This window comes from Tyto alba, unplaced genomic scaffold (assembly GCF_018691265.1).
Source record: "Tyto alba isolate M040663 unplaced genomic scaffold, T.alba_DEE_v4.0 Super-Scaffold_27, whole genome shotgun sequence".
NCBI classification, from domain to species: domain Eukaryota; kingdom Metazoa; phylum Chordata; class Aves; order Strigiformes; family Tytonidae; genus Tyto; species Tyto alba.
Window position 1 is genome coordinate 17,810,707 of NW_024881301.1, and position 15,122 is coordinate 17,825,828.

Sequence of the window (15,122 nt, forward strand, 5' to 3'; positions counted from 1 at the left end):
TTTGAGTGACAGTACAGGAAGAATTACCATGAGATATTCTAGCAAAAATACAGCTCCTCTGTATGAGGATACTGACAAATGATGTTCAATGTAGGGAGAAATTTTGTGGCAATTCTGTTGTGCAAAACACTATGGGAACCTGGCACTGTAAGCCCCCCATTTGATAAACCTAACTGAGTACATCGATAGAACAATTAAAATCAGCAGCAAATCTCACTGGCTTAAAATAAGACATTTGCATGTTTCTGAAAGATCAGAACTTTGATGTGACTAACAACCAATGAACCCATTATTCGCTACTGAAGCTCCAGCTACAGACCAGTGTTTGAACATCTTTCAGAAAGAATGCTCTTGAGCTGAAAATAGCAACATATCGTATAGAAGCTATTCAAAATGACAGTTACGTTCAGCTACTTGAACAAAAAACTCAAGCTTTTGGAAAGTCAGCTCACTCACGGTACAGTATTTTAAGACTGGCACAATGATCTGTTCTGATCCCTTCTCTTTGTGGCTGAACACAGTGAGATTGAGCACTGTTAAGCAAAGCCAGTGCTAAATGAACAATCTTTCTTATCACTAAATTTAAGAATTAACACAGAAACGTACTGTGCAAAAAAAGTGTGTTGCTGCAAGCACAGTCAGACCTATTCTTACAAACTAATCTTAGCAATTACCTGGGGTCTTAGTTATAATTTGTTAAGAGACTTTTTTATGTATCTGTATTTATAAGTTGCCTAACCATCAACCATATTATTACTTATTATTCTAGAGTCAGAAGTATCCTTTCAAAAACTTGAAGCACAACAAAAACTTATCATGATGATATAAATTAAAATGTATGAATGAATGATCTACTTGATGGAAAAATACAGAATTGGCATTATTTGGAAGTGAGACTTACTTTTCTTCACTAAAGAATAAGCCTCATCTATTTTTCTCCTTATTGATGGATTCTTCAAAGTCACTTTTGCCTGCAATACACACAAGCACACAACATACAATTACTTGACTTTCTTCCCCACATGTTCACAATTTAACAGCAAAATTTAGAAAACTACAATAATTCAGTAGAACATGAGATGCAGGAATATTAGAATTACCATATGACTGTATCATCATACAGATTGCACTAATATAAGCAGTCACAAAACACAGAGGACAAGCTGCTTCCTTAACATGTTGTTTAACCTCCTAGCCTGAGCAGCTATGAGATGAATATAACAAAGTGCAACTGCTACTGTAAACTTTATTTTTATTTACTTAAAAGTTACTGTATTGTTTACAACATAATAGAAGTAACATTACATTTTTTCCAAGTATTTCTCAAATACTAACCTTCTGATAGTTGTGAAGCAAAGCCCAAAGTGAAGCTGCTCCTATTCTCTGAACAGCATGACTGTCACTTTCCAAACAGGCAGACAGTACTGCAATCGCTTTATCTAATGAGAAAAAGCATTTTAAAAGAATGCATCTAAAAAATATCATCAAAAGCACACAAATATATTTACAAATATCAGTATTTTGATGCTTGGAGTACACTTATTTCTAGGACAAGTATTGCTATGGCAGAGGAATTATTATCAGATTAAATTGAAATATGCTCAGTAGACTACACTGAACGAAGTGTTAAAAAGAATATAGCAAAACAAAAACAAGCCAAAACCAAGCAATGCTAAAAAAATTAAGCCATCAGTAATAAAACATTAAGGTTATGTACAGCCATCAGATATGCACAGGGACTGAGTAAGACATGAAACTGTTTTATAACTCCCAGTAGTCACACTTAGAGACACATCAGGATGGAAATTAAGATGTTTCTACATTCCTTAGCACTTATGTACATGATTTGTAAATAATGAGAAATATTTGCCACCCTACTGTAGGTGCCTTAATTTCCTAGCCTTGCTCTGAAGCCAGAATCAAGTTTGCTTGCTCACTTCATAATAAAAATTCACAGATTATTTGACTGAATAATGTATGCTTAATTAAGGCAGCAAATCAGCATCTTAGGAAAAAATTAAAAGCATGCACACTATGGAAACCTGCTGAGAACTTAGAAAAGAGCATTCTCCCTGCAATTAAACGGGGGAAACAAACATGCCTGCTACAAACAACCGACAAAAACATTCTGTGCACGTGATTACATTAAATATATAGGCCAAGATCATAATTTTATCATTGTCATAAACATTTTCTGCACATGACAGAACAAAATACTTTGTCCCAACTTCTATGACTTGCAGGAGCTATTAAGGTTTTGTCCAACTGAAAGATAGGAAGTTCAGTTATTTCAAACTGACACAAAGAACCGTTCAAACCACTCCCCCTCCCCACCCCCCCAAAAAAAAACCCCTAGATGTTTAAGAAAACTACAAAAATCCTTTCATTCACAATGTGTTACTATATTGAAAAGTCTCACAATAAATCTTTTTTTTTTATATATATATTTATTTCCTTTTGCCACATATTATTCTCATTGCTTTTCTGCCAAAATATATGTTCTATAATTACTTCTACACAAATCATTTTTATAAAAATGCTTTTCTAAACAACAATATTGAGTTCTTGGTCAGTGACCCAAATTGGAATAGAATCATGGTATTATGGAAGACGGAATATTCTCAGAGTAACATAGTTTGTATACCCTTTAGATACTTACCATTGGCTAATATCTTTGGTTTATTAGTTGGACTAAAACATATGTTATGTAGAATAAGAAGTGCTAGGTGTTGGCTGCTCTTGTGCTTGTATCTACACATTTCCACGATCTGGTCTAAAAAGCCGTTTATCTTCATGATCATCATCTGTCCATCTTCTCCAAAAGATATGTTCAGTAGCAGCTTTAGCCAAAGAGTAGACACATTACCAGGATTTTTATGACTTCCTTTTGGTAACGAAAGAGACAAGAAGTTCTGCAGAAAGTTACTCTGTCAGAAGGAAGAAAAAAGATGTTAAAATTTATAGTATTCCATGGTTTGGTCACTGATGTTTCACCTTCCAACCTGCATACTTGATCAAAACCTAGTAATAACGCTTCATTTACATATTTTAGTGAACCCATTATTAGTCAAGGATTTTTGAAAGAATTACATACAAAAAAAATCCACATCTTGGTTAAAAGGTTAATACGGTGAAATGCATTTTCTTCTGTAATAATTTATGCGGTGTTGGTACATTAAAGTTGACCCAACACAATATATTTCTTTAAAGGCTAATTCCCACCACTACATAAGTTTTTTGCTTTTCATTTAGTGTTTCTGCCCAAAAATAAGCTAGAAACAAGTTAAGTGAATCAATGCACTACTCACCTAACATATTCTTGATTCGTTCCTTATTACTGCTTGCATTACTAGCAAATGTTAAAGGTATCAATCATAGAATATCTCAAGTTGGAAGGGGCTCATAAGTATCTATAGTACTACCCCCTGCTTCACTGAGAGCCAGAGTACTATCCTCTATTTCTGTAAGCTTTGAAGAAAAAGATCTGTGTTGACATGGCATACACTACTGCTCCCCAGTCTCAGGGTTTGCCACCACCTTAAGGAGATTCTGAGCAGGTGAAAATCCACTCCCCTGTTGCAAAAGGCAGATGTTCTAACAAAACATTCCTATGATGAAAAAAGTCCTTTAACTAAATGTTCCCAGCCTCACTGACCCTCGACAACACATACAGGTACTTGGTCAAAAGCAAACAATCCAGTGTACAATCTTATTCTTGTTTTCGTCATGTGAATATAATATTGGTAATTTAATTTTCACAGATGTAATTAATAGTTCAGCATTGCTTACTTATAAAAGCAGAGCTCGGGACAAAGAATGAAGGCTAAATGCTATCACACTAGCGTGAAACCCTGAAGACAGTGAAAACCGAAACAATTCACAAAATGGAACAGCTACCATAGAAAAGATCTCAAACTCTCTGTTTCTATCAAAAAATTTGAGTATCAGCAATTTCATAACTGCATGACCAGATTTTACACAATTAGCACTACAAAAAGATCATATTTTTCCTTGCCTTTTCTAACAGGTAATTAGGTCCAAGCACACAACACTTAATATAGATTTAAATGAATTCTTGTAATTATTAAACTAAAACTAAACTAAAAACTAAAAACTCATCTATTAAACTAAAAATAAGCACACTTTTTACCATTTCTGTTGTGTTAGCTAGTTTTATCATGTCATCACTATAGTTGATTTTCTACATGGTTTGACTTCTTGTCTAAAGGTGTTGTATTTATTTAAATGATCAAAGTTAAATTTAAAAGAAACAGATTTTTCAAAGAACATTTGATAAAAAAGACTAAGGATCATTCAATAAACAAATTGAAAAGGGATAAGATAGTACCTACATTTATATAATAAGAATAGATTTCTACCCAACAGTCAATTACTGACACGTAGAACATCATCTCTAAAATTAAAATTGTTATAAAGATTGTGTTTCACGGAGTGTACTTACTAATTTATATAGTGTTCTATTTCTTGTTTACTCACATGCGATTTTTTCTACTATTGTTCACTTTCATGGTCCTCTAGTCATTGTTATCAATATATAAAGATATTGAAAATTTTACACCCCACTGAAACTGAGATGTTATAAAAAGCTCTAGCAAAAATTTTTTAGTTCCATATGCTGTTTCTGTCCAGACTATGAATATGACTGAATTACACACTGCACTCAGGGAACAGTAACACAACTAGCTGAGAACACACAATGGTTTTGATTCCCACAGAAGCATGTCTATATGTTGATAGGACACTCCATATTGAAATACGAGGGCTTATTAAAAAGGAAAATGCATCCACCACATTCCTAAAATCAATATTATTATTTACTTACCTTCTGAATAATGCCTTTACAGTCATGAGACAGAGCAAGGTTAGAAAGAAGACAAAAGACCACCTGCTGGACTGCGCTGTTATCATTCGACACTTGGGAAGCCAATTTCAGGATGTTATGCATTAATGAGTTGCCAGCTGCACTTCGTGCGGATGGAAGTGATGACTGTCCACTGGCCCAACAGAGTGAAGCACAACCTTAAAGAAATTAAACATTTATCGTAGAGAAATGCACATATACATTTAAAAATCTATAGAAAGAATAGTCTAACAGCTTGGAGATAGAAATGACACTTTTGAAAGGATTGTTGTTTGGGTTTTTTTTGTTTTTTTTCTTTGAACCACAGTGAAGTCGATGTGACATACTTTGAATAGAAACGTGCCTGAATGTGGCAGTTCATTGGAATAGGCATCTACTGTTCTATTGTTCCAAAATCTAAGAGGCAATTCTGCTGTTGAAGAGAAGTCATTGATCCATCTCAGAAAGTCTCCTTAAAAACTGGAACACTTGAACTACGGCATTGTACAATTATTTGTGTCAAAATCTGAACGGACTCTGAAACTGGTCCAGAAAAAGAGGTCTCTATGCATCTGAAAGGTTTAATAACTTAAAAATATTTTTCTGAGAAATAAAAGTGCTGTCTGCATCCGTCGTTGCCTTGTACCACAGTAGCATACAAAATCGTATGCTATCGAGCTGTAAGCTCAAATTAATACAGTGGCAGGGAACAACTTAGTTACCAACATGATTTTTGTGCACAAATATGCATATATACCTTCTTATTTAGTGGCATTTGCTATCTGCAACAACGGTTAACTGCTTACATGGCAAAAGTAAATAAAAATTAGACAGTTTTTAACTGTTACAAACATCTGCATGCGTTTCTTTGTCTGACTACACTAAGAGGAAGTGGTTAACCAGTTCAGGGTAGGTAAGTTTGGGTTATCTCATAAGCCAACTATTCTGAACAGAAAGAAAAAACATGATTAATCTAAAACCACTTGCCCTTACTGGCAAGGAAAATAAAAATGCATTCTAGAGTCACTCAGAGGTTAAGAAAAAATCAAGACCATCAGAACTTCAGCCTGGTTTCCCAATATATCACAGGACATAACATTTTAATTTTATATCCTGTGGTTGACTAGCACATATATGACCTTTCTTCAGTCCACACTAAAAAAATGTCTTTATGAAAAAAAAAAAGTATCCTAAGCTCATTTAAGGTCTGGATAGATTAACTTAGAGGGTTAAAAGAACTCAGACTGTTCACTTAATATATTTTAACCATGCTAACTCTTTTACAGTATCTTGACAGGGAGAAATCAACAGATAATTACGTGCCTCCAAGCCACTAGCAAATCATTATCTGAGTCAATAACCAGGATATGGAATGAAGCAAATTCAAACTAGAAAAAAGAACAAGTTTCTAGTAGCAGGGATAATTACTCATCAATGGAAATAAAAGGTTTCCTCAAATGAAGAAGAGAATTCTTATAAAAAAAATATACAAATACAAGCTACTGAGCCCAATGCAGAAATAAATAGAAGAAATTTAATACAGAATTAAATTAAATTATTGAATATTTCAATTTAGATTACTGAATATTTCAAACAGAGCATGTTCTCAATAAGTGCAAATTGTATAAAGTACTGATACACTGTTCTCAGTGAGAAAATTCCTAGAGTAGTATTTCTACAGCACACTATTCAGTTTGGCAGAACTTTCAGCGTAACCTTCAAACATAGTGGTTTGAATTAAATGCTATTTAATGCTTTAATACAATTGTATTCTTGTGAAATCCAACAGAGTGAAACAGGTTCTGAACAAAAGTCTTGAATGTATTACAATCAAAACTCCTGATAGACTTTGATGGATCAGTGCTTCTATACTCTCTTGTTATGGTAGCAATAAACATTCTTTTCCCCTTATTATGCTTTCCTGTCTTAATTATCCTGGTTAAATATTTTGTTGCATTACATTGTAGAGTGACTCTCATACCTGCAGGATAGTTTGCAGTGTAGACACAAAGTAAATGCAGAGCTATTTGCAGTGAGAAGTCGTCTATTAAAAACCACGGCCACAGTGAATGCAGAACAGGAACAAGATGAGCTTTGAGTGCTGCCATCTATGAGGACAGAAGGAAGAATGTCAACTACTATACTATTAAATAGTTTGAAAATGAAGTATCAATAAAGTGAGAAAAGAATATTTTTATCTTATTGTGTTCCATTAGTTTGCTTTAAAAGATTGAATGGAGAAAACTGACACCCTCATTTCAACACTAATGAAATTAACCCTAGCCCAGTCAAAACCAGCATGTTTTCATTACTGAAAGACATGCAAACGAAAGTCAAGATTTATTAATTCCAACTCTGACTGTTCAAGAGCTCCTTATTCTGAAGTTCTATTCTACTCCAACTAAAGTAATCATTGTAACTCAAAAAGCATGGAAATAGAAGAGCACAGTTCTAAAGAACAAATCATAGAAACCTTCAGTTATCAATAGCAACCTCCTCTCCAAGCAATTGTCTGCGGACCTCTGGTCAAAACAAGAAAGATATACCACAATAATCTTACCTGAGATTATGGCACAACCACGTTATGGAGACCTTAGGGATAACCAGATTGCTTATTCAGGCCCATAATTTACATTATGGTGTTCTGCATACAAAAAGGATGCTAACACATGTCTTCAATAGGGGTATTTCTGGAAGGTCTGGAAATCTTGTGGTTCCACCACTGCATTTGCTGTGCTGGGCTTGTGTGGTGGGAGGTTTTTTGGTAGCAGGGGAGAGAGGTACAGCTGTGGCCCTGGTGAGAAACTTCTCGAAAGCTCCCTTGGCTCCAAGACAGACCTGCCTCTGGCCAGGACTGAGCCAATTAACGATGGTGGCTGTGCCTCTGTGATAATGTTTTTAAGGAGAACCTGGGAGGGAGTTGGGACATGTGAGGAAGAGTTACAAGGAAAACACCTATGTGAACACTGAGGTCAGTGGAAGGGAGGAGGAAATGGGGGAAGTGCACTGGAACAAAGCGTCCCTGTATCCCATGGCGAGATGGCAGGGCTGCCCCTCCTGCCACCTATGGAAGGCCATCATGGAACAGAGGCTAATCTGAAGTCTGTGGAGGTGCCTACACTAGGACAAGTCTCTGCACCTAAAGGAAGCTGGGACTTCGAGGGGAAAAGCAACTCCCGCTATTGTAATCTGGTGCTGGGAGGACTGCAACACGCAGGAGTGACCCACACCAGAGCAGCATGGGAACAGTTGCATCCCATGGGGAGGATTCACGCCAGAGAAGGTTCACGGAGGACTGTCTCCAGTGAGAGGGGAGCCATGTGGAGCAAGGGAGGAATGTGCGGCATTCACCCACCTCCCAAGAAGGAAGGAGCGACGAGCTGACTGTAACCCCCATCCCCTGCCCCCTGCACTGCTGGGGGAGGAGGTAGAGAGACTAGGAGCAGAGCTGAGCCTGGGAAGAAGGGAGGATGGGGGAAGGTAGTTTTTTGGATGTGATAGTGCTTCTCACTGTCCCACCCTGTCTGTCAAGTGTTGTTTTTGCTAGTGTTTGAATTAAAGTGATATCCTTTTTTTCTTCACCTAAGGAGTCTGTCTGTTGCCCATGATGGTAATGGATGAGTCATCCCTCCCTGTCTTTATCTCGATTCCTGAGCCATTTGCTTAATTTTCTCCTTCCAAGCACTGGGGGGAAGGGAGGGAATGAGCAGCTGCCTGGTGTTCAGTTGCCCTATGGGTTCAAACCACTACAGTAGCACAAGTTGTATCATAATGCTAAGACAAATTAAACTGTGCAAGAGAAAATGGAAATAAATGTGTGAAAGGTATCAGCAATAAGAAAGACGAAGACTAGTGTTCAGAAAGAAAGAATACAGCAAAGAGTGAAAAACAGTAAAGTAGTACTTTCTACATAGAAAAACAGGCGGGCAGAAGAACTGAATTAGAAAGAAATTGAAAAGCATAGAGAAAAAGACAAAGAATGCAAAATGAAATTCAAAACAAGATTCTGAATAAGAAAAATGATAAAAAAAATCAAGGTGAAAACAATATTATGTCTTGCAGTATTAGAGCAATTTAACTCAGACAAAGAAAAGTAAATGGCAAATTATTATTTAGGGCTGAGATTTTTCGGTTTTGTGTTGTTTGGGTTTTTGTGTTTTTTGGGGGGGGTGTGTGGTTTTTTTGGTTTTTTTTTTTTTTTTTTTTTTTTTTTTTTTTTTTGTCTATCAGAAAGGGAAAGGATGAAAGGGGAGTGGAATAGAGTGGAAATTACTTTCCAAGATGTGAAGTGTATCTCTTCCGCACCTTTCTCCACACCCATTTTTCACATTATAAGCTTTGAAAATTAGAATTATTGATTTAAGCAAAGCAGAAGTGGGTATAAAAGATGATAACCATCTGAAACCTTTGGGAGATGATGCTTCAATATGAACATTGAGTTCCTAATGCATGTACGAAATATTCTTAGAAAGTGGGAATAATAATGAAAATTGAAGTATTTCTTGCTATTAATATCAAGCTTAAATTTAGCCAGTTTGAAAATAATTTAAAAGTAGAAAAAAAATCATTAATTAATGTGATTATATTATTTCAGTATAAGAATACTTACCTTGCATTCTTCATTCTGAAAGAGGCAGTTTCTGAGGAGCTGCATAGAATACCTTAACTGCTTGATAAGGTTATCCTCCTATCCAGAGAAAAATATTTCAAGGTCATCAACATCAGACCAGAATGAATTTTGTACAAGGACGAAAGAGATTTCAAAGGAGAGGTGCAAACTTAAGGCATCAACCTTTGGGTCACACCCCTTCAGTACCGTTTCCTTCTGATCTCAGGTAGGATTCATCTCAGCTCACTTTAAACACCTATAGTAAAGACCTTTATATCAAGTTACTTGGAGTCATTCTCACCTCTCTTCATAACCCACATATACTATTTCTAGGGGCACTGATCTGGCCAAATGCAAAGATCTGTAATGTAGAGCTCCATTTCTCTTACAACTAATGAAGAATGGGTGGGAACGTTTTCAGGGTATTTGTTCCATCCTAAAGCAGACATCTGAAACAAGTCAAATGAATCACTCCCTAGAAGGACCTATTTTTCTTCCTTGGATAAAAACAAGGATAAACTAGCTCTGTCTTGAAGATCACTACATTTGCTCAGACCAATCCATCCTTATATTCCCAGGGTCTTAGTTCTCTATCCTTAATGACGGAAATAGTTTCCAACCTGATAAGACTACTACAAAGATAAATACAGACCTTTGGGCAGTGAGGTACTATACTGAGATTCAAGTAAACAAGTAAACAGAAGAATCTATCTTCATGATAGTGCTGTGACACTAAAAGGCTAATGATGGCTGACCTAACTTCTATAAGGTTGACATACTAAACCACTTCTGAAAGATGATCAAATTCCAATAAGCTTGTTTACCAGAGGACATTATTTCAGTTTTATCAAGCATAAAGGAACAAAAATGTAAAATAGCATTCATGCTTAAATCTCAGACAAGTTGAAGCAACAATGCTTATAAATCATATTATGTACAGTTGATGACATTTAGAGATGAAGCAAAGGCCTATCTCAAAAAAGTTAATGAAAGTTGGGTGTAGTAGATGAAATAGAAACATGAAAGTCATGATTACCAATGAATTTTATGACTGGTTTGTCTCATTTTTAGCTAAATAAAATACTAACTCTAAGATGTTCCTTCAAGAACTTCCACTGGCATTAATCTATTTAATAACATAAATAGCACTAAATCCTATAAAATGCCACAAGCTGCAACTTAATGTATAAACCTCTAGGAGGTTGAAAAAGTTAATAGATTGGGTGGATGGCACTGTTTTTATTTATTTATTTTAGGATATCTTGATTTTTACTAAGATCCTATTTTGAGGGGGTTTTTTTGAAAGCTTGACTATTTGTAGACAGTTTTCATGCCCTTGGTTAACATCACAGTAATTACCGTGAAAGAAAAGGAATATCAAGTAAAATACTTCATTTACCCTGATAATGAAGCTATGTCAAAGAAATTTTTCACAACAGTTAAAAGAAAAGAAAAAGAGAAAACAAGCTCTGATAGTTTCCCTGAGAGCTGTGCCTCGAAGTGGGCCAAGGGGAAGTTTTGTGAACAATCAGCTAAATCTGAGTATGAAAGCAATTATCTCAGTTTCATTTACATGAAACTAGATTGCTTGCTGTTATGCACCACATATGATGAATAGCAGGCTCACATATGATGTAGCAACCTGCAGTCCCAGCTCAGCAGGGAAATCTGCTATGAAGTCTTTTGCAAATCTCTTTCAAAGGATTTTTAATTACACATAAACAGTCCTTCTGAACTTTCTCAGACTCCCTTAATTTCTTTCAAGTTCTAAATTCCTTCTTCATTTAGCAAGGGAGTAACGTCCCCAGCTTCCCCCTTCTCAACCCAAGAAATATAAAGAACCAGCTGATTTCAACCATACTGGACACATCCAGGGCAGGACACCTTTCAGTCTCCACCCCTTGACGAAATGATAATGTATGTGTTTAGGAGATCTCAAGGAACAATACTGTAGCCTTCAAATGTCAGGGTAAAACTCAAATTCTTTCAAGAGCTCACTGTTATTAAACACAGTTCCACACTCTCACAAACCAAAGCTAATGTCTGCTTGTCCCAATGCCTCAGAAAAGAATACTATTGAGCTCAAACAATGCAGAAATATCCTGCAGGAAGATGTTTTCTACAATGTCTGCTTTATGTGGGAGTAGACAAGATATCAAACTTGACAGCAGAGGTTATTGTCTGTATTTTAGTAATTCTCTTAGATGAAAGTGGTAGAAAACAAGTAGATTGCAACAAAAATCTTATGAAACTGTTGTATGATGCTAAGAATAATCTATGTCCAGATGTGGTAAGTAAGAGCTGGGTGATGTGAGAGTCTGAAACTGGAAGAGAGGTTAAAAAAAAGGTTGAACAAGTAAATGATGAATGGAGGGAAGAAACTGGGAGTACAGGTAGTGGAAAGATCACAAGTATGATGTAAAAAAAGACTTCTGACAAGAAGTTAAAGCCCGGGACAATTAAGTCTGATCACAACAGACCACGATGCCGAGACCATGTATGCAGGAGGACAGAAAAAGAAATAGTTGGAAGCCAGATAATGAGAAGCTAGAGAATAAAAACCTGACTTACATGTGCAAGCAGACTGGAAGTGGTTTTGGGGTGGGAGAAAGATTGACTCCTACAGGAAAAGACAAAATCAAAATGGCTAACACTGGTTGAAAGACACTGAGAAAGAAAACCTGAGAAACAGAAAATTCTTGTGAAAACAAGATGGGAAAAAATAGCTGGATTGGATAGGACCACAAAGTCAAGGCTGGAAGTCCAATTAAGTTTGAAAATAATACAGTACTCTTAGATATTGTTGTAGGCTAAATAAATATCACAAATTGCCAGCACTGACAGGTGACGAATGAACTTGTATGTGTGTGAATGTCTGAAACTGAACTTTTGAACTCTCAATCAGAAGCCTGCTAGTTGCTGGCTCCAACCAGAATGGGCTAGAGTTGCTAATTCTGATAACTTGGACTAGAAGTGGGAAGTCCTGAATCCTCCAATTAATAAAAAGACATGAGACAAAACCACTAATTCAGAGGCTTATCATGTGTTGTACTTCACACGTAGATTACTTAGATTAGGTAAACAGGTGCTTAAGAGTTCTGGGAAAAAAAAAGCTGGTGGTGAAAAGAAGAATTCCTAAAAAGAAACTGTCTCTGAAAGAAATGGGCCCAAAAAGAATGTGAAGATCCTGGCTGAAGAAACAATCCCATAACTGGGAGAAAATCCTGGAGACCAGAAAGATACGTGGAGACAAACAGCAGTACATGCCCAGGGGCTTTGGTCAATAACATCCAAGACTGGTAACTGAGCAGCTGAAAAGCACAAACTGATGTGATTTTTCTGCCTGACTTCCCTGAATCAGCAGTCATCTCCATGTTGGAAAAGGAAGTTGAGACCTAGTGAACATAACCCTGGGTGGAAGAGCAAGTGTGTGAGATATTCAAGTCGGTAAAAGCTCTAAAGCCATTGTATCTTAAAGAAGCCCCAGTATCCAAGTTGTCATTTACTCTGTCTCACCCGTGACAGGTATCAACTGTATCTGCCTCAAGAAAAAAAAAAAAAAAAAAAGATTAAAAAGAGCTGGGAAGTGCCTAATCATATTAATCTTTTGGGTTTTATAGTTACCTTTTTTTTCTGTGCTTTCCCAGGCTTCAGGGAATCCAAATTCAGCTGTGCATGAATATGCTTCATGTTTTCTATATGGCTCTCTATCAGGTCAACTGGAAGACAAAAAAAAATATTAACATTTAGAAGTTCATTCACAAGCAAAAATATTTTATGAAATATCTTTCTTGCAATGATCTTGATTACTGTTACCCTCCTGAACTGAGATTTGAGGATTCAAATATCCAAATTCTGTGACTTCATAATATATTGTTATCTTCTTGATACTAGGAAGTAACTAACAGTCTCTGAGATGGAAGGTACCTCATTGAATAATCACAAGAAGGAAGAATACATTTGAGTCTTCTTTCAACAGAGTTCTGTGACATGAATGCCCAATGGAAAGTGATAAAATGAAGAGGGGAAGATGATTTGGGAGGAAGAGGACAGCAACACATAACTCTTTAGTGTATCTTCAGTGATGCTGCCTAGAAGACTGAAGCTTCAAGAGGTTAGAGGCATGCATTTATCTTGCCCAACTCTTCCCTAACAGCAGCAGATTTGCTGCATCTGAGGCAAGACAAAGGCAGGCAAAGGTTCAGGTAATTCAAAGTGCAAAATGTTGAATTAGGCTCTTTTCTTGTGATCTAAAGTCTTTCATTTATTACAAGATCATGGAGTGATTACAACAGTGGACAAGGGAAGAGCTACAGATGTTGTCTATCTGGACTTCTATAAGGCCTTCAACATGGTTCCTCACAATATCCTTCTCACTAAATTGGAGAGATATGGACTTGATAGGTAGACTGGTCAGTGGATGAGGAATTGGTTGGATGGTAGCATCCAGAGGGTAGTGGTCAATGGCTCAATGTCTAGGTGGAGATCACTGACAAGTGGTGTCCCTCAGGGGTCTGTACTGGGACCAGTACTTTTTAATATCTTCATCAATGACATAGACAGTGAGATTGAGTGCAACCTCAGCAAGTTTGCCAATAACACCAAGCTGTGTGGTACAGTTCAGTGCTGGAGGGACAGGATGCCATCCAGGTGGACACAGACAATCTTAAGTGGGCCCATGTGAACCTCATGAGGTTCAACAAGATCAAGCACAAGGTCCTGCACCTGGGTCAGGGAAACCCCCAGTATCAATAGAGGCTGGGGTTTAAAGGGATTGGGAGCAGCCCTGGGGAGAAGGACTTGGGGGTACTGGTGGATGAAAAGCTGGACATGAGTTGACAATGTGAACTCACAGCCCAGAAGGGCAACTGTATCCTGAGCTGCAGCAGCAGAAGTGTGGCCAGCAGGGTAAGAGAAGCAATTCTCCCCCTCTAGTCTGCTCTGGTGAGACCCCACCTCAAGTTTTGTGTTCAGCTCTGGAGCCCTTAGCATGGGAAAGACATAGGCCTGTTGAAGTGGGTCCAGAGGGACACAAAAATAATCAGGGGTGTGGAACACCTCTCCTACGAGGACAGGCTGAGAGAGTTGGGGTTGTTCAGCCTAAAGAAGGCAAGGCTCCAGAGAAACCCTATTGCAGCTTTTCAATACCTAAAGAGGGGCTTATAAGAAAGATGAGGACAAACTTTTAGCAGGGCCTGCTGTGATAGAACAAGAAGTAAGGCTTTTAAATATACCCTCTTTTAGTTAACACTAGCTATAAGAAGGAGCTATTTCCTGTGAAGGTGGTGAGGCACTGGAACAAGTTGCCCAGAGGTAGTAGATGTCCTGTCTCTAGAAACATTCAAGGTCAGGTTGGATGAGGCTCTGAACAACCTGATCAAGTTATATATGTCCCTACTTATTGCAGGGGGGTTGAACTAGATGACCTTTAAATGTCCCCTCCAACCCAAACTATTTTACAATTCTATGACTCATGGCTCATGAGATAATTCAAGCTGGAAGAGATGGCCTCCAGAGGTCATACAGTTCTGCTCAAAGTAGAGTCATCTATAAGATCAGGCAAAGTTTACCTGCAACTTTATCTACCTGGGTCTTGAAAACGTCCAAAGATAGAGATTGTCCACAGAAAATGTCCAAAGGCTAGACAGTATG

General features: G+C 37.2%; 1 protein-coding gene across 1 annotated transcript in view; it reads right to left on the bottom strand.

The window, feature by feature from the left end:
* The window catches only part of RTTN (rotatin), an 89,140-nt gene that overhangs the window by 1,261 nt on the left and 72,757 nt on the right, over nt 1-15,122 (bottom strand). The window contains exons 42-48 of the mRNA XM_033010691.2: nt 13,095-13,189; nt 9,471-9,548; nt 6,843-6,969; nt 4,844-5,040; nt 2,660-2,927; nt 1,336-1,439; nt 902-971 (exon numbers count right to left, since the gene is read on the bottom strand). Of these exons, the coding sequence (XP_032866582.2) occupies nt 902-971; nt 1,336-1,439; nt 2,660-2,927; nt 4,844-5,040; nt 6,843-6,969; nt 9,471-9,548; nt 13,095-13,189 (939 nt within the window). The remainder of the gene's footprint in view (nt 1-901; nt 972-1,335; nt 1,440-2,659; nt 2,928-4,843; nt 5,041-6,842; nt 6,970-9,470; nt 9,549-13,094; nt 13,190-15,122) is intronic.